Raw genomic sequence first — 18,419 nt, forward strand, 5'->3', positions numbered from 1 at the left:
TATCTCACAGCTCTAGGAATGGAAAGAAAGCAGTAAAAATTGTAGAGCCTTTCCCCTGCCCCAGACTGGATCGCTGGGTTTGCTCCAGAAAAGGAGAGAATATATTGTTCTATTATCCTCCCTTTTGTTGCAGATACTTTCCTAATTAATTTTATTGTTTCAAAAATTTAAAATATATAGACTTCTAAAACTGTAAGTGAAGTTGTTTTTTTTTTAAATTGAAGTATACTTGACTTGCAGTAGTATTAGTTTCAGGTGTACAATATAGTGATTCAATATTTTTATAGATTATACTCCATTTAAAAAGTTATTGTAAAATATTGGCTATATTCACTGTGCTGTACAATATATCCTTGTAGCTTATTTATTTTATACATAGTTTGTATCTCTAATTCCCTACCCCTATCTTTCCCTTCCCTCCTTCCCTCTCCCCACTGGCATTCATTACTTTGTTCTCTATATTTGTTAAGTCTGTTTCTGCTTTGTTATATTCATTCATTTGTTTCATTTTTTAGATTCCACATATAAGTGATATCATACAGTATTTGTCTCTCTCTGTCTGACTTGTTTCACTCAGCATAATGCTCTCCAGGTCCATCCATGTTGTTGCAAATTGCAAAATTTTATTCTTTTTTATGGCTGATTATTGTATATAATTGTGTGTGTGTGTATATATATATATATACATACTACATCTTCTTAATCCATTCATCTGTTGATGGACACTTTGGTTGCTTCCATGTCTTGGCTATTGTTAGTGCTGCTATGAACACTGGGGTGCATGTATCTTTTCCAGTTAATGAAGAAAACATAGGTAGAACACTCTTTGACAGAAATCATAGCAATATTTTTTTGAATCTTTCTTCTAAAGCAAAGGAAATAAAAACAAAACTAGGGCTTCCCTGGTGGCGCAGTGGTTGAGAATCTGCCTGCCAATGCAGGGGACACGGGTTCGAGCCCTGGTCTGGGAAGATCCCACATGCCGCGGGGCAACTAGGCCCGTGAGCCACAACTACTGAGCCTTCGCGTCTGGAGCCTGTGCTCCGCAACAAGAAAGGCCGCGATAGTGAGAGAGGCCCGCGCACCGCGATGAAGAGTGGCCCCCACTTGCCGCAACTGGAGAGAGCCCTCGCACAGAAACGAAGACCCAACACAGCCAAAAATAAAATATAAATAAATTAAAAACAACAACAACAAAAATAAACAAATGGGAAGTAATTAAACTTAACCGTTTTTGCACAGCAAAGGAAACCATCAACAAATCAAAAAGAAGACCTACTGAATAGGAGAAAATATTTGCAAATTATATGACCGATAAGGGTTTAATAGCCAAAATATATGAACAGTTCATACAACTCAACATCAAAAAAACCAACAACCCGATTAAAAAATGCGCAGAAGACCTGAATAGACATTATTCCAAAGAAGACATACAGGTGGCCAACAGGCACATGAAAAGATGCTCAACATCATTAATTATCAGAGAAATGCAAATTAAAACCACAATGAGATATTACCTCACACCTGTCAGAATGGCCATCATCAAAAAGACCACAAATAACGAATGTTGGCAGGGATGGGGAGAAAAGGGAACTCTCCTACACTGTTGGTGGGAATGTAAATTGGGGCAGCCACTGTGGAAAATGGCATGGAGGTTTCTCAAAAAACTAAAAATAGGGACCTCCCTGGCAGTCCAGTGGTTAAGACTCTGCACTTCCAGTGCAGGGGGTGTGGGTTCGATCCCTGGCTGGGGAACTAAGATCCCACATGCCGTGCGGTGTGGCCAAAAAAAAAAAAAACTAACTAAAAATGGAACTACCAAATGACCCAGAAATTTCACTCCTGAATATTTATCTGACCATATATGTTCTTTCAAATCTGTTTTTTTTTTTTAATTCCTTGTCTTTTTTTTAAACATCTTTATTGGAGTATAACTGCTTTACATTGTTGTGTTAGTTGCTGCTGTATCCAAATCTGTTTTGCTGGAACTTTTTATAAGGAATCTCCAGATTGAACTTTTAATAGACTATTCCATAAAAAACTCCTGGAATATGGCAAGTTTGTTGAGGATGGCTTTTTGCATCATTTTTTTCTTTGAAGGCATTTCAGGCCACTGGATAGGTTTGGGTCCTTGAAAATCAATCAGAGTAGACTTTAGAACTTAGGCCATAGTACTGATTCCTCTAATGATATTTTCACAGAAAGAAAAATCTGCTATTTTTCATTCTGAAGAGGCAATTTGGATTAGAGGAGCCCATCAGAAGAAACTGCCCAATTGCAGCATCTCTATTTAGTGATTATGTGGTCCATTTAGTCCCATAAGTAGCCTCTCTATTTGAAATGTTTTTCTTCTTAAATGCTTAGATCACCAGGTTGCCTGTCATCAAAATTCAGCCGTACCCTCCCCAGCCAGAGTGCAGTGACCTTCCCTGCTGGCTGAGATACCAGGAAGTATTATTCTTCTCCCCCACAGGCAGCCTGGTGCAGAAAGAGTGAAATTATAATCACAAATTGATGGTTATCAACCTACATTTTAACAAGGCTGAATGTGGTCTTCCCATGCTATGTAATGTTGCTTAACCAGCAACTGCAGACCCATGGAACCCTGTAAGCTATTATGGCAGATGGGCTTCTAAACACAAAGGGATCCAGGTCGTCACTTTTATTTCGTGCTCTAACATGTTTCTTCAAGAAGTTATAGAAAATGAACTTTCTCATTTCTAAGACATTGACCAATCTTTCAATATGTAGGATCTGATTTCTGAGTCCCCAAACTCAATGGTAAGTATTTATCAGTAAAATTTCCCATCTAGTAGCCCGAGGGTCATTCCCCACCTTAACACTGAAATAGAAGATTTAAAAGAAAGAGAAAGAAAGAGAGAAAGGAAGAAAGAAAGAAGGAAGAAAGGAAGGAAGGAAGGAAGGAAGGAGAGCTTGGGGTTTGTGCATATGGGTGTGAGTATATGTCTGCACATGTGAGAGTGTGTGTGGTTGGTGTGCACATGTGTACGTGAATGTGTATGCTGTTAGAGTGTGTGTTCTTTGTAAATGTGAGCACGAGTATGTGTGCACGTGTGTGCGAATGTGTGATGTGTGTACATAAGTGTGTGTACGAGTGTGTGCTCCTTGTGCCCGTATGTGCATGTGAGCATGCATGTGTGAATGTGTTTACATGAGTGTGTGTGTGTGCAGCGTACCTAGTTCTTTGTGTGCTAATGCTGCTTCCTAGTGGCACCTGCCACTTCTGAAAGTTCATGACAGACAGTTTGGAAGGAAAAGATTGACGTTTCCCGCGTCAGGCACCGGGAAGCACTTCCCATCTAGCTCACCTGTGTTAACTCCATCTTCCCAATCATCCCATAAGGATGGTAAAGACACTGAAGCTCACGAAGGTTATGTAAGTTGGTTTACACAAGTGACGGAGCTAGAGAGCCAAACTTCAGGACTGTGTCTTTCCTCCCTTTTTTTACACTGCTAGTGAAGTGACGCATTTCCCAGTGGCTTCCCGGAAATAACTGAATTCTAAAGCTGGAATTTTCCAGCCTAGGGAGGGGTGCTGAAACAGGGTGGTGGAGAGATTTTTGTATAGGTGAGGCTAGGAAGTGGCCTAGTAGGTGGTTGCTATTTGCATGAACGCTGGCTAGAGCAATATGTCTACAAATCTTCCTCGATGTCCAATGGGGTTACCTCCCGATAAACACATTGTAAGTTGAAAATGCATTTAATACACCCAACCGACTGCTCATCATAGCTCAGCCTAGCCTACATTGAACGTGCTCAGAACACTTACATTAGCCTACGGTTGGCCAAAATCATCTAACACAAAGCCTATTTTATAATAAAGTGTCAAATATCTCATGTAAGTTATTGAGTACTGCACTGAGAGTGAAAAACAGAATGGTTTGGGTACAGAATGGTTGGCGTGGAGGGGTTACTTGTCCTGCTGATCGCGTGGCTGACTGGGGGCCCTGGCTGCCGCCCTGCCCAGAATCACCGGAGCGCGTCTGACCTCAGACCACTACCTGGGACAAAAGCAAAATGCAACATTCAAAGTTCGGTTTCTACTAAATGTGTATTGCTTTCGCACCATCATATAAACTGAAAAATCTTAAGTTGAACCACTGTAAGTGGGGGACTTGTTTGTGTTATTGAAAGGGAGGGGGGAAGAATAGCCAGTTTATCTCTGTTAATAGCCTCTGGCACAGATCAATTGCCTGGGAAGGCAGAATAGACTAAGCCACGGAGGTAGGGATGGAGCAGTGAATTCAGCTTAGTTCTGGCAAAATAAAGGAATCCAGAATCATTGTGTTACAGGTTGTAACTCTGTTTTCTAGTGGTGATGAAAAGAAAATATGCCCCATAATTCTTGGTTTCTACACTCCTTAAACTACATCTATTTGTGGTATAATTTATTCTTCTGTGACCTATAAATAGAAAGTTCTGAATTATTTCCTACCCAATTTAAGGACTTTACTGGCTACAGGATTATTTTGTTATTTATCTCTAATGTCTTTACATAACAATAATAATACTCATTCTTTGTATTTATAAATTGCTTTCCATTTAGATGACTGAGTCATTCATGTATTTCAATGTAATGATACAGAGAATCTTAATAATGCAAAATGGTGAATCACTGACTGAAATTTGGTTATTTAGAATAACAGCTTAGGCATCAGTACTGTGTACAGAGCCATTTGCTGATTTTGAAACAATAGATTAAGATATGGAAGATATGTATAACATGTGAAATTTCCCCCCAAAATGGGCAAAGGACTAGAGGACACTTTGTGGAAGAATTTTAAAAAAGGACTAATAGAGATGTTCAAATATTTCAGCTTTTCTAATAGCAGAAAACACAAATTAAAAAGAGATACTATTTTTATATATACAATTAGCACAGATTAGAAAAATTGTTAATGTGAGACATCCACTCTCAGGGACTGTTTGAGTGGAACTGCAAATTTGCAAAACACTTCCAGGAAGCAATTTGGCAGTACTGATCAAAAGCTTTAATTTCATTCATGCCTGTAGGAATATCTTTTATGGAGATAGTTGAAACTTCAACTGAGATGTATATATTAAAAGATAATTATTGCAGTATTATATAAGAGCCAAAAGTTGCTAATAACATATATCCAATCACAGGAAAATAATTAAGCAAATTATGTTATATCCAAATGATGCAAAAATAGACACTAAAGCGATCATATATATATGTATAAGATTTGAGAATATATTTATAGTTGTTAATAGTGGCTATTCCTTAATGGTAGAATTAATTTTTATTTCTTCTTTAAACCTTTCAGTGTTTTCCAATTTCCGTATAATATCATCAAAACTTTTATAACCTGAAAAAAATACGCAATTCAAAAATCTCAGCTGAGGAAGAAAAATTTTGTTTCTCTTTACAGTTAACTCTTGATTATTCTTGATAGTAAGGGGAAATAACTGCCTGATAATCCACCTCAGTGATCCAAAGTCACTAACATTTGTTTTTGTGTCTTGTACTTGCTTTGCAATGTGTTTATTATTCACAATCCTTCAAACTACTGGATAACTTCACACTGAAGCTATTGTAACCTCGATTCCAAAATGTTTGAGAGGGTTTCCCTGGTGGCGCAGTGGTTAAGGATCTGCCTGCCAATGCAGGGGACACGGGCTCGATCCCTGGTACGGGAAGATCCCACATGCCACGGAACAACTAAACCCGTGCGCCACAACTACTGAGCCTGTGCTCTAGCACCCGCGAGCCACAGCTACTGAGCCCGCGTGCCACGAATACTGAAGCCCGCGCGCCTAGAGCCCGTGGTCTGCAACAAGACAAGCCACTGCAGTGAGAAGCCCACGCACCGCAACAAAGAGTAGCCCCCGCTCGCTGCAACTAGAGAAAGCCCGTGCAGCAATGAAGACCCAACACAGCCAAAAATAAATAAATAAATTTATGAAAAAAAAAAAACAAACCCAAAATGTTTGAGAGGAGAAGACTACGGTGAATTTCATAATTTTATGTCTAAGTCAACGTCTTCTAAAAATAGAGCTATTTTTTGGAGAGATTTGAGGGTATCTAGGAAGTAAAATTGATGGGACTTAAATCATCTTTAATTTCATTTCCTAGAGAATCCTTGTCCACCTTTGATTCACATCCTTACAAGTTGTTTTCCCTTGTCTGTGTGTATGGTACGTGTGTAAATTGGTAGAATGGCTTGTAAACTATTTTGTAATTCATTTTCTGTGAGTAATATTAGTAATACATTTATTACTGTAGACTTATACATTTGGTATTGAAATTAAGGTATGAAAGAATGCCTTTAGGAAACATATGTTTTATATGCATATAATTTAAAGTTGAGAGAAGTAAATTACTGTATCAGGTTTAAATTTGACTTTATATAAACAGAAAATTCAGATAACAGTAGCTTAAACAAAATGGAGGTAACCTCTAGTCTCTGCTACAGTTACTATAGTTTTATAGAACAGGATTTTGAAATATATGGATAATCAGATTTAATACTTACAACAAAATGCAGGCCTAGCTCAAAATATCTATGAAAAATTATCTTTCTAATTAGTAAAAGTCACATTGTCCCAAGTTTCATGTAGAGAATCATTGACTTCACATTGCTCAGTATTATCTAGACTAATTCTTAATTTTAAGTTTATATTTTGAAAATAAAATAGATCCCTTTCAACTTGAGAAGTATAGCATAATTAACTTCCCACCTGGGAAAGAAAAATTGTTTTCAGGGTCATGTTTATCCTATCATTATCAACTATGTTACCATTTGATTTTTAAATATTGAGGCAAACCATTAATTTGTTTTTGAAACAAACCTTCTATTTTTATTTAAGTCATTTGTGGCTGATAGGAAATAACATTTCCAATGGAAATAATGTTTCAATTTCAATACCTTTTTAAAACCAAAGATAAAACAAGGTTCAGTATATATTTCCATATGGTAACTTTATAATCACAGTAATGTGTTTTCTTAATCTCCTCTCTATTCCCGTAACATATTATTTTAAACCAGGTGGCATAATCTGACTCTAAATATGGTTATTCGGTATTTGTGTTACTACCTCCTACTATACTGTAAACTTTTGGAGGGAAGAAACTCACCTCTGTCCTCCCAACTCTTGAAGCTCTGTTATAGTTGGAACCATTTGAGGTAACTCATCCATCCCCTTCTCTGAGAAGAGAACCCCCGCTACTGTCCCCTAAGCACAAGAGTGAGCTGACAAAGTCATGTTTATATGTTGGGATGCCCAGTCTCCTGACCTTACCTGATCCGACTAAGTGTGGTCTCCTGATTCACATTAGATCAGTCAGACTCACTCGCTTAGAAAGAAATTTGGACTCTCCCATAGCAGGGAGCTATGGGGCGGCCATATTCCACTCCAGGTACAGAGAGAAGCACGAAAGACCCATCTGCGTTAACTCTTTGGTTCAATAAACATGTATGGATTGCCTCTCAGTGCTAGGAACTCTAGGTCTGCCATGGTAAAACCCAGCAGATATGGTCCTTGTCCTGATGGATCCTATAGACATTTTATTTTTAAAAAATTTTTTAGATTTATTTATTATTTATTTATTTACTTTTATTTTTGGCTGCGTTGGGTCCCAGTTGCGGCACGCGGGATCTGCGTCGAGGCATGTGGGATCTTCCGTTGCAGCGCGCGGGCTTCTCTCTAGTTGTGGCGGCGGGTTTTCTCTCTCTAGCTGTGGCGTGTGGGCTCCAGAGCGCGTGGGCCCTGTAGTTTGCGGCACGGGGGCTCTAGCTGAGGTGCGCGAGTTCAGTAGTTGTGGCATGCAGGCTTATTTGCCCTGTGGCATGTGGGATCTTACTTCCCTGACCAGGGATCGAACCCACGTCCCCTGCATTGTAAGGCAGATTCTTTACCACTGGACCACCAGGGAAGTCCTATAGACATTTTAAAAAGATCTTTAATATCAGTTAATATTTGATTACAAATTTCGATAAAGGCAGTGAAGATAAAGAGCAGGGGGCTTTGAAAGAGAATAAGGGGTGGTTTGAGAAGCACTGATGGCCTCTCTGAGAAAGTGACGCTTAGGTTGAGCTGCCGGAACATTCATGGTAGAAGAAACATTCCGTTAAAACATATCTACACATACTAGACGTTCAATAAATGTATATTGAGGTGACAAATTATTATCCTTTATGAAATAACTAGACATAGAAGTCATATTAATTGGTTGCCATAGGTTTGTGGCCATAAAACCTTCATGTGAAACAGTATTTTTCAGGCCACACAAGCTTGGGGCTGGCTACACTGGAACATTTACAACAGAGTATTTACCTGTCTTCACCCTTGGGGTCCCTGAAGGGGCTCCGATTCCAGATATTTCCTCCCAAGTATTCCCAGGGTGGGGCTCACGTGCGCTCTGCATCTTCCTAAACCACCAGACGGTGGGCATCATCTGGTTTTCTCCGGGTGTGTGTAGCTGTGAGGATAATTTTCTCATTTCTTGCCTCTGATGCTCGCTGAAGGCATCCCTGCTGCTGCTGCTTTTTACTAATGCCTGCCCTGAGGTCGCTGGAGCCAAGAGTTGAGCGCAGTGATGTGTGTACTGAGTTTGTCCATAATATCTTCTGAAATTAAGGACAAGAGTGCTGCTATAGCTTCTGTTCTCAATGTTTAAATGGATATAGAATCCATAGGGCAGAAGTTCTTAACCTAGGTTCCATGGATGGACTTGAGAAATTTGGGGAACCCTTTGATTTGTACTCATATTTTTGGGCATGTGGGCATTTAGTGGTGGTGAAGTACGGGGGGCCGGAGAGGTACAGCTTTTTAAGATTCTCAAAGGAAAGTCTTCACCTTAAAAGATCGGGAATCACTCTGTTACAAGCAAAGGAGGAGAGCTGGAAGTCAACCCATGGCTAGTACTTTATGTGGAACCACCTGTCCATTCAATGTTTGTGTACTGTTATTGAACCAGATCTGCTTACTGTCACCTAGGGTGAGTTACTTTCTAGAAGTTTCCTTGGTTGTCATGGAAGGAGATTTCCAATGGACATCGTCTACCTGTTCTCTAAACATGACACATAAGCTTGAATCCAATGGTCAACACAGCTCAGGTTCCAGTTGGCATCCCAGCTACATATGTATTACATAAATAACTATAAAAATCCTATGTGCATATCTTAATTTTTTAATATATATGTGTGTGTGTGTGTGTATATATAAATATATATATATATATATATATATATATATATATATATATATATAGTGACAACCTCCTAGTTCTTGAAAATGTAAAAGGAGATTTTCTCTTCTTACTTTCACCTAAATATAGAAATTATTTTAAGAAATTTACCTTCTTAACTTTTTTAACCTTTTAAGTCATGTATTTTTTTTTCTGCTGCAATTTTTTCTTAGATGAACTTGACTTTGTTACATTTTTCCCCTCAATCCCCTTTTTTCTTCTTCTACTTTTCTGCTAGTCTTCATTTAGATGTCATTTGTAAAATTCATTTCATTTTCTTCCAGCAGCATGGTTTTGAACCTCTTCATTGGGTGGTCAAATTCCTGCAATTGCATGTGTGGGTTTTGCACCCCAGATTCTCTGTGCAAATGACTGAATTACCCATCATTCTTTAGCTATAAACATGTTCAAATATGCTTTTGAGAAACTAAACATTCCTAAAAGTATTTCATACCTCTTCTTTTCCTTAGCTTTCATAATTTGTCACTGAAACCATGAAAAACCGTTGGTGGGAAAAACTGTTACTTCCAGTGGGAGGGTTTGAAAAAGCACCTTGGAAAGAATATGACTTCCCTCTGGAAGCTTGAAAGTAACTAGTTACAAATGAATGAATCTTCTATTTTCTTTTGGAAAATTGAAAAGACGCTTCAAGCTGTGTTTATGTTAGATTTGGCATCACACTGCGTGTATTGCAGATATTGCAGAAGGAATCCTGTGTGAAATTACATGAAAAACAGTGGTAAACTGAATTTCATTTAAGTGAGTGTTTTTACAATTTAAATTTTGTTTCTGTTCGGTATTTTAAAATATATATATAGTTCAGAGCCTTTCCAGAAATGTAACAGAAGACCAAAGAAAACCACAACATAGCAATGCAGACATGGAGACCGCCCCGAGGTGGATGAGACTTCCTGGGAGCAGCAAAAATACATTTTCCTCTTGATCTTGTTATTCTATCCAGAATTGGTAAACACAAAGCCTTTTCATATTATTTCAGCATCTTCGGAATTTGGGGTAAGTTTTTTTAGATCTTGGATAGTTATGAATGCAAAAAAAAAAAGCAGTGTTCATTTTCTCCTTTAATTCAATGGTATTCACCTCTGGGTTGTGAGATACCAGGCAGTAAATTCTCAGTTCTTTAGATTCTTTCAATGTCGTCTGTCCACCCTCTGTGAATATCCTACTACGACCCCATGTTCTTTGCTCTTTACCCGTTCTTTCTCTACAGCCCCTAAAGTTTTCACAAGCTACTGTCCGAGTGGGATGCCCGAAGGCAGCAGTGTCCAGTGCGTGGTCGGGTCATCCCGGGAGTCTAGGCCTGGGATTGGTCTAGGGGCCGCCAGGCTGGAAAGCGAGCCGGAGCCTGCGCTGAGGGCCGAGACGTCGCCATGACAACGCCGCCCGGCGCAGCGGGGCGGGGAAACGCGAGCGCCGACGTGCCTGCTCCCGACCTGCTAGGCAGGGGCAGCAGAGGCCCGGAGCGTCGCCAGGGCAACGGCGCCGCGCGGCCTGGGGGCCGGGGAAACGCGAGTGCGGAAGTCCCCGCCCCCGGCCGGCTGGGCGGGGCAGCAGAGGCCCCGAGCGTCGCCATGGCAACGGCGCCGCGCGCGGCCGCGGCCGGAGGCGTGGGGAAGGGGGCGGGGCCTGTGAGCTGAGCACCTCCCCCCGTCCCGCCGCCCAGCCGGCTCCCCCCTTCCTCTGGGCCTGCTGTGAGGCTGCGACCGCTGCGCCCGCACGGATTTGAAACCTTTTTGTGGCGGCGGCGGCGGCGACGGCGGCGACGGCGGCGGCCGCTCGGAAAGCTTGCACGTAGGGGCGCCAGGTTCTCGTTTTTCCGATTTTTCCCTCCGGGGTCCCCACACGCGGGTTCTCGGGTGGAATTTTGCGCGGAGAGCGGTCGCTCCGTGGGCGGGCCCGGGCCTCTCTCCAGGCCTGTGGGGCGCGCGCCGCGGGGGCCTCTGGGCGCGGGCGGCCGCTGCTTCGCGGGCGGACTGGAGTCCGGGCCGAGGAGGGCGGGGAGGCTCTGAGAAAGTTGGGGCGGGTCAGCATGTCGGGGTTCGGGCACCTGACGGGGTCGCGCCCGTGAGACGTGTGCGCGCGGACGCGGCGGGGCCTCGGCCCGGGTCCCCGCTCACCCCCCGCCGCCCCGCCTCACCCGGGTCGCGGCCCTGGTCTCTGGCCGGCGGGAGCACTTCCCCCCGGAGCCGGACGGCGTCCTGGGCCCTCGGGGTGGGGGGGCGGCCCCCGGGAGGCCCGGCCCGCCGGGCACGACCCAGTGTCCCGGGTCCGAGTGTTCGAGGGACGAGGGACGTCCATGCGAGCGGCCTGTGTGCTGAGTGAGGGTCGTGCGCCCTCCCTGTTTACAGGGGCGTGGACACGGGATAGAGAAGGCCGGTGCGGCGGCACGAGCCGCCCCGCAGGGCTCAGGCTGCGGCCCAGCCGCCCGTTTCTGGGGCCCCCGGGCCGTCACTGGCCCCCCGAGGCCTCGGCCTGCTCCCCCGTCTCCAGGGTGATGCCGGGGCGCGGTCAGTGCTCGGTAACTGTCCAAACACCCAGAAGGGCGAGCCGGGTGAAACAGGCACCTGTAAACCAGCTTCATGTACCGGAGGACGGTTTTCAAGTTTTGTGTAATGGCCCGCCATCTGTTTAAAGTATGGCTTGGTTGAACAAAATTGACTTTATGCAACTTTGAGGGGTGTGTTTATTTGGGGCCTGATGTATGTGGGGTGGGTTCCTTGCTGAGCGGTGTGGCTGCTTTCCCAGGACCTTTAGTGTTTGCGGCCCGCTTATGCTTTGCTGACCCCTGTGACTGCTCAGCACCTTGAGGAGGTCTGAGCCCGTTTTGTAGCTGTCCACATAGACACAGGTTTAAAACGAGACAGTGCCGGTGAGTTAGATAAAAGACATGATCCAACTGTATCATCGCTATAAGCAAGACTCACCCAGTTTACTTCTTTTTTGCGTTTGCTCTAATTTATGTGACTGGCAGGCACGCTCTAAGTATTTTAAACCTAAGTCAAAGATACAGCTTTCCTTAGTTTTTAATTCTAATAATTTAAATCTGCAATTCTAATAAATCGTAATAAAACTTTTTGATTAGCTGGGACTAAGTAGATATAACCTACTTATAAGATGTAATTTGTGTAGCAAGAATTCCTTGAAAGTTTGGAACGATAACTTAATTTTTTTTCATTTTGTTGGAGAATAAATAAGGGATAAGGAAAAGCTGAGTTTTAGCTTTTACCAAGTGTCACACTGATTTTTTATTGTGCTTTTAAAAAAAATGTGTACTCTAGTATTGCATGTTATTATAGCAATTATGATTGTCTTTTATTTTTCTCCAACTTCCTTATTATTTGGAGATATTGCTGATTCATATTTAAATGGCCAAGAGGTCAGATATGATGGATCTGAGAGCTAATGGTTTCAGAATTTTAGTCTGAGCTTTATGTTTAATTTCACGACTTTGGGTCTTTTTACTGAGTTTTCATTTCCTCTAAACACTAACATCTCCTGCCTGTGTCAAAGATTTGTTGAGAATTAGTGATTATTAGGAATCTTTTTGTTTTAGCCCTAGCTACGGGTGCTCTCAGGCATATGTTAGAGTACGTGGGCAGGATGAACTGTTTAAGCCTGGAAGTACACTTCCAGGTCAAAGCTGTGCTTAAAATTCTGGGTTTATGAGTTTCCATTTGTTTGTTCATCCACTTGAATAGTTGCTTTTCAGCTTTATGATCTAACATCCAGCAGTGGTATCATAGCCTTCTGTTACCAGGTACATAACTGATGGAGTTATGTATGAATGCAGCTAGTTATTGTAGGAATGCAAAACAAAACCTAGCAACCAAATAACACCAAGCCAACTAACCAATCAGAAAATGCACTTAAATAAAATTTATCTTACCCAAGTCTTGAATTTGAAATATGTTTCTTCTACTGTAATGCAGAAGGTACAACGACCAGTTTTGGTAAATAGAATTAAGGGCAATAGTATTTCTATTCTAGAGGACCTATTTGGTACTCAGAACAGAATTTTTTTTTTAAAAAAAAAACAACCACAGGCATACCTTATTTTATTGCGCTTTGCTTTATTACGCTTTTGCGTTTTTTACAGATTGAAGGTTTGTGGCAGCCCTGCCTTGAGCAAGTTTACCAGTGCCATGTTCCAACAGCGTTTGCTCATTTTGTGTCTCTGCGTCACATTTTGGTAATTCACGCAATATTTCAAACCCTCCACCCCCAAAAAGATTATGAATTGCTGAAGGCTCAGATGATGGATAACTTTTATTTTAGTAATAAAGTAATTTTTAATTAAGGTAGGTATGTACATTTTTTTAGTATAATGCTATTGAACACTTAATAGACTATAGTATAGCATAAACATACCTTTTATGTGCACTGGGAAAGCACAGTATTCGTGTGACTCGCTTTATTGCGATATTTGCTTCATTGCCGTGGTCTGGAACTGAACCTGCAATATTTCTGAGGTTTGCCTGTATTAGTCATGTAAAAGTAGAACATTAATCCCTTTAGTTAGCTTTTATTTACCAGTCGATTCTTCAGCTTCTATTATGTGCCGTGGAATGTGCTGGGTACCTACTAAGTTGTGTCAGTCACGGTCCCTGCCTTTCAGGAGCATCTCACAGATGGTGGCAGACCTGTGAATAGTACACAGATGTGTACGAAAAAGGTAACAGCCTGATGAATGCCGTGGCGCAGATGTGAGCAGTACACACTGAGATGGAGAGATGAGTCTGGGATGTGTGGGGCAAGCTCTACTCTGAAGTGGTGTCTGAGCTGCATTTGCTGATGTCTCCATGCAGGGGGACCGCCTGTGTGATCCTGTAAGGAAGGGCTTGGAGTGTTTGTAGAAAGGCAGGGAGTTCACCGGTGGGGCATGGTCATCTGTGCGCGTGTGTGCGTGTGCGTGTGTGTGTAGGGAGCTCAGAAGGCAAAGGCCCTGGCAGGCCTAACTTCGGGTTTGGATCCTGTCCCGTGGCAGTGGGCGGTGGAGACAGGAAGTGATGAGCGGAGCTTTGTACTTGGGACATCTCTGGTGCCAGTGAGGTCTGCAGCAGGGCGAGTTCGGGTGCCTCGGCGGTGGGGAGGGCTTGCTCTGAGAGGGCGGCGGTGAGAAGAGGCCCACGGGCAGGTTCTGAGACATTTCGGAGCGTTTGTTGCTGTGTTGGCTCACGGGGCTTAGCGAATGGGGACGGCGGAGGGGAAGGAGTCGGTGTGAAACAGCGACGAGGCCCCTGACAGCGATGGAGGTCTGGGCGGCAGGGCGGAAGCTCAGCGCTTCCGACGCGGGGCCGAGCACGTGAGGATGTGCTCCCGAGGAGGCGAGTTGGGAGGTGGAGGGAAGAGCAGGCCTTGTTCCTCCCAGGAGGAGGTGAGCTTCCCACGTGGAGGGTCAGGGGAGCTGGAACGGCTTAGGGGCTTGGAGAGGGCTGGTAAAAGTTTCAGGGCTGCCTTGCGGAGGGCGAAATGGGAGAAAACGGAGGATTCCGGTGGGACCTCAGGGCGGTGCCCGTTTCCTCCAGCAGACCTTCAGCTGAGGAGTGAAGGACGGTGTCGAGCGGTCGCTGCCGTGCGGAATAGGGAGGAAACGAGCCCGATCGGCCAGAGGGGATTTTGGTGGGCGGCAGCGATGCGGGGGGAGCGCTGCGTCCGGTCTGCCGGCGGGGGCCTCATGAGAGGGGCGTTGGGGGCGGGCTTGCGAGAGCCGTGGCTGGGGGCGGTGCCCGCCGGAGCGGGGGGAAGACCCCCGGCGGGGCGCGCTGGTCCCCGAGGGAACCGCGGGCTGCGAGGGACGGCCGGCGGGCGGACGCACAGGGGCCGGGGACAGGGCCGTCCGCGCAGGGGCTGCTGGTGTTGAGGTGGGCGCCCCGGGGAACGTTAGGGGCCCGCTGAGCAGAGGGAGGGCGTCTGTGGAGCAGGGCCGCCGACGGGGCACAGCGGAGCCTTTCCCCAAACATGTGGTTTGTAAACCGGACACATGACAGCTTGGGGACCGTGCATGGCGTGGAGATGGTGCGCATCCTTACCAAGGCATTTCGAACCTGAGAGGAACATGTGGGCTGTTGGGTATATTTTTAACGGAAGACATTTTGTCAGAAGCTCTGTGCCTGAGTTTGGGGGTCCACCCCCTTCATATTAAGTTGTTTTCTTCCTGATTAGGAAGAAGTACGAGGACCAGTATTTTACGTTTTTTGGTGGAAGTTAAACATTTTACATTTACGTACGCTTAAAATCGCTTTCTTGGCGTGCAGTGTGATGAAGTTTTACACAGACTCAGAATGGGTTTTGATGACCTCGGACGCAGAAGGCGCGCGGGACGATCGCAGCGCCCCGTGTGCCCTCCGTGCGCCCCAGCGCTAACCCAGCGCGCCGCCGAGCTGTTCCGTGTGCCTGCGGCTTTTGCCTTTTCGGGGATGCCGTTCGAGCGGGTGTCGCTGTCCGGCACGCGGCCCTCCGGGAACGGCGCCTTGCGCGTCGCGTCGTCGCGCGTGGACGCTCCCCCCTGTGGCGGGGCCCGTGGGCGCTTCCTTCCTCCCTCTGCCCGAGCGCTGTTTCGTTGTGTGGCGAGGCCACGGCGGTTTATCCATTTCCCGGGGGAGGGACACGTGGGTGTTTCCAGGGTTTGGTGGCTACAGAAGAAGAAAGCTGCTAGAAACAGTACATCCGGGTTTCTGTGCGAATAGAGATTTTTGCTTCTCCTGAATAAATGCCCAAGAGGGGGTTTCTGGCTCCCCCGCTAGGGGTATGTGTGCCCGGGTGGGCAGTGGCTAGCCTGTCCTCCGGAGCGGCTGCACCGCGTTGTGTTCCCCCCGGCAGCGCGTGAGAAGGCCTCTCGTTCTGCGCCCGCAGCAGCTTTGCTGGCGTTTGCCTTTTTAATTTCAGCTGTCCTAACAGGCAGGTAGTGATATCTCACTGTGGTTTTAATGTGCATTTCTCTAATGACTAGTGATGTGAAGCATCTTTTTCACGTGCTTACTTCTCAACTGTATATCTTCTTTGGTAAAGGAACTACTTTTTTTTGCTGATTACTTTTATTGGGTTGTTCGTTTTCTTATGGTTTAGTTTTAAAAGTTACTTATGTATTCTTGATATAGGTCCTTTCTGAGGTAAATGATTTGCAGTATTTTCTCCCAGGCTGTAGCTTATCTTTTCAACTCCTGGAAAGAGTTCTTTGCAGAACAGAAATTTTTCATTTTGATACAGTCCAATATCAATTTTTTCTTTTACAGGTAGTGCTTTTAGTGTTATGTCTAAGAAATCCTTGACTAACCCCAAGTCATGAAGACTTTCGTCTATGTTTTCTTCTAAGAGTTTTATAGTTTTACATTTTACACTTAGGTCTGTTATTTATTTTGAGTTAATTTTTGTATACAGAGTGAGGTTGTTTGTTTAAATTTATTTATGCATATGGATCCCCAATAGTTACAGCATCATTTGTTGTAAAAACTATCATTTCTCCATGAATTGTACCTTTGTCGAGGGTCAGTTGTCCACATTTGTGTTGGTCAATTTCTGGACTCTCTAGTTTGTTCCATTGGTCTATGTGTCTTATCCTTTCACCAATACCACATTGTCTTGACTACTGTAGTTTTATAGTGCATCTTAAATCAGGTAATGTAAGTCTTCCAAACTTGTTCTTCTTTTTCAGAATTGTTTCTGCTATTCTAATTCCTTTAACTTTCCACGTAAATTTTAGAATCAGCTTGTGTATATCTACAAAGAATACTGCTGGGATTTTGATTGGAATTGCATTAAATCTATAGATCAATTTGGGGGTGTTTAATACTACTGAGTTTCCTTTGATCTGTTTCATGAGTTCTGTAGTTTTCAGCATACAGATCTTAATATTTTAATTTTAAATCTTTTACAGGCTGAATTATGGAAATGGGAAGTGAAGAAGAAAAATGGGAGAAGCTGGATGCGGAATTTGATCACTTTGTGGTAGATATGAAGCCCTTTGTTCTAAAATTACCCCATAGGTCAGGTAAGATTATGTTTGAAAATTACATTCTTAAAATTAATTTTTTTCTTTGTATTATTTAGTCGAATCCATGAACGTTCAAAATGAAAAGTAGATTCATTTAATAACAGTTTTCATCTTAAGCTGATAAAGGATTGTTTACCTTGAGCTGTTGGAGGGTAAACAAATTTAGTCATGATGTCCTACTGAACTGTGGAAAGGTATTATTACTGTGAGACCATTTCTCACACGTCATGAGCTTAAATTGCATGGGTCTTTAAAGTTAGCTGAAACTGTTTTTTCCTGCGTCTTTTTCCTCCTACCATGAAGATGGTTCCTGTTTCAGGAGCCTGCTGTCCACCTGTCTTTGACCCTTTTGTTTATCAAAGCAGAAAAGAATCTGTTCGTCTTACATGCTCATTGGTTGACTGAATAAAATCAAGTGTGAATGAGTTTTTGTTGCCAACTTGTCTGCAATTCCTATTCTGTTCTCCTCTGTGAGTCTTTGTCTCAAGTAAAAGATGTTCAGGTAATTTAAGGTTTATCAGAGAGCAGTTGAAGAGAGTTTGAGGAGCAAGGAAGATTCTCTGAGTCATAGTAGGCGCAAGGCTGGCCATAAAGGTAAATCTGATTTGGGAGCTTTTGCGAGGAGGGTTTGGAGTGGGACCAGGAGACTGGCTTTTACCCCAGTGCTGTCCAAGTTCCCTGTTTCTGTGAGGTATCTGAGTCAACTTCATATTCAACATGAGGAGCCAGCTCAATATTAGATCTTTATTCCAGGGAGCTGCGTTGGGAAAAGGGAGCGTAGCGTATGAGTTAACGCTTTCTGTGGTCACCCGTCGTACCAGACAGGGCCTGCAGCCTGTCCGAGTCGAGGGTGGCTTGGCGTGGTCTTCCCTTCACGCCTCTTCCTCTGCCTTCTTCTCTTGCCTTGTTGGATGGTAACCTCGTCTTTCTTCCTCTGCTTTTCTTAAAATGAACATTTCCTGTCCCGTGGCTCATTCATGATTAGTTGAATTAGTATTTCATGATATTTCTATACCGTGTCCTTTTCTGATACTCACTGCCTTTTTTTCCTTCTTGTCTTAGATCTGCTGATTAGAATAAATGTATATTAAAATCTCTCATTATAAATGTACTTCAAACTATCCTCATATTTCATCTTCTTTTTTTTTTTTAAGATGCAGTATCAATTTTAAAAAATAA

The 18,419-nt window shown here is 43.6% G+C and overlaps 1 protein-coding gene across 18 annotated transcripts in view; it reads left to right on the top strand.

Annotated features, from left to right (window-relative positions):
• Window positions 1-10,857: 10,857 nt before the first annotated feature.
• The window catches only part of CEP112 (centrosomal protein 112), a 413,727-nt gene continuing 406,165 nt past the window's right edge, over window positions 10,858-18,419 (top strand). For 3 of the 18 annotated variants that reach the window (XM_082370409.1, XM_082370429.1, XM_082370428.1), the window contains exons 1-2: window positions 10,869-11,041; window positions 17,124-17,237. In XM_082370409.1, the coding sequence (XP_082226535.1) occupies window positions 17,132-17,237 (106 nt within the window). In that variant the 5' untranslated portion in view covers window positions 10,869-11,041; window positions 17,124-17,131. Of the gene's footprint in view, window positions 11,055-11,793; window positions 13,549-13,576; window positions 14,625-17,117; window positions 17,238-17,296; window positions 17,435-18,419 lie in introns of those variants that run through there. The other 15 variants (XM_082370411.1, XM_082370416.1, XM_082370423.1 and 12 more) reach the window with 12 other exon arrangements.

Source organism: Balaenoptera borealis (assembly GCF_965194805.1).
Source record: "Balaenoptera borealis genome assembly, chromosome: 20".
Lineage (NCBI taxonomy): Eukaryota > Metazoa > Chordata > Mammalia > Artiodactyla > Balaenopteridae > Balaenoptera > Balaenoptera borealis.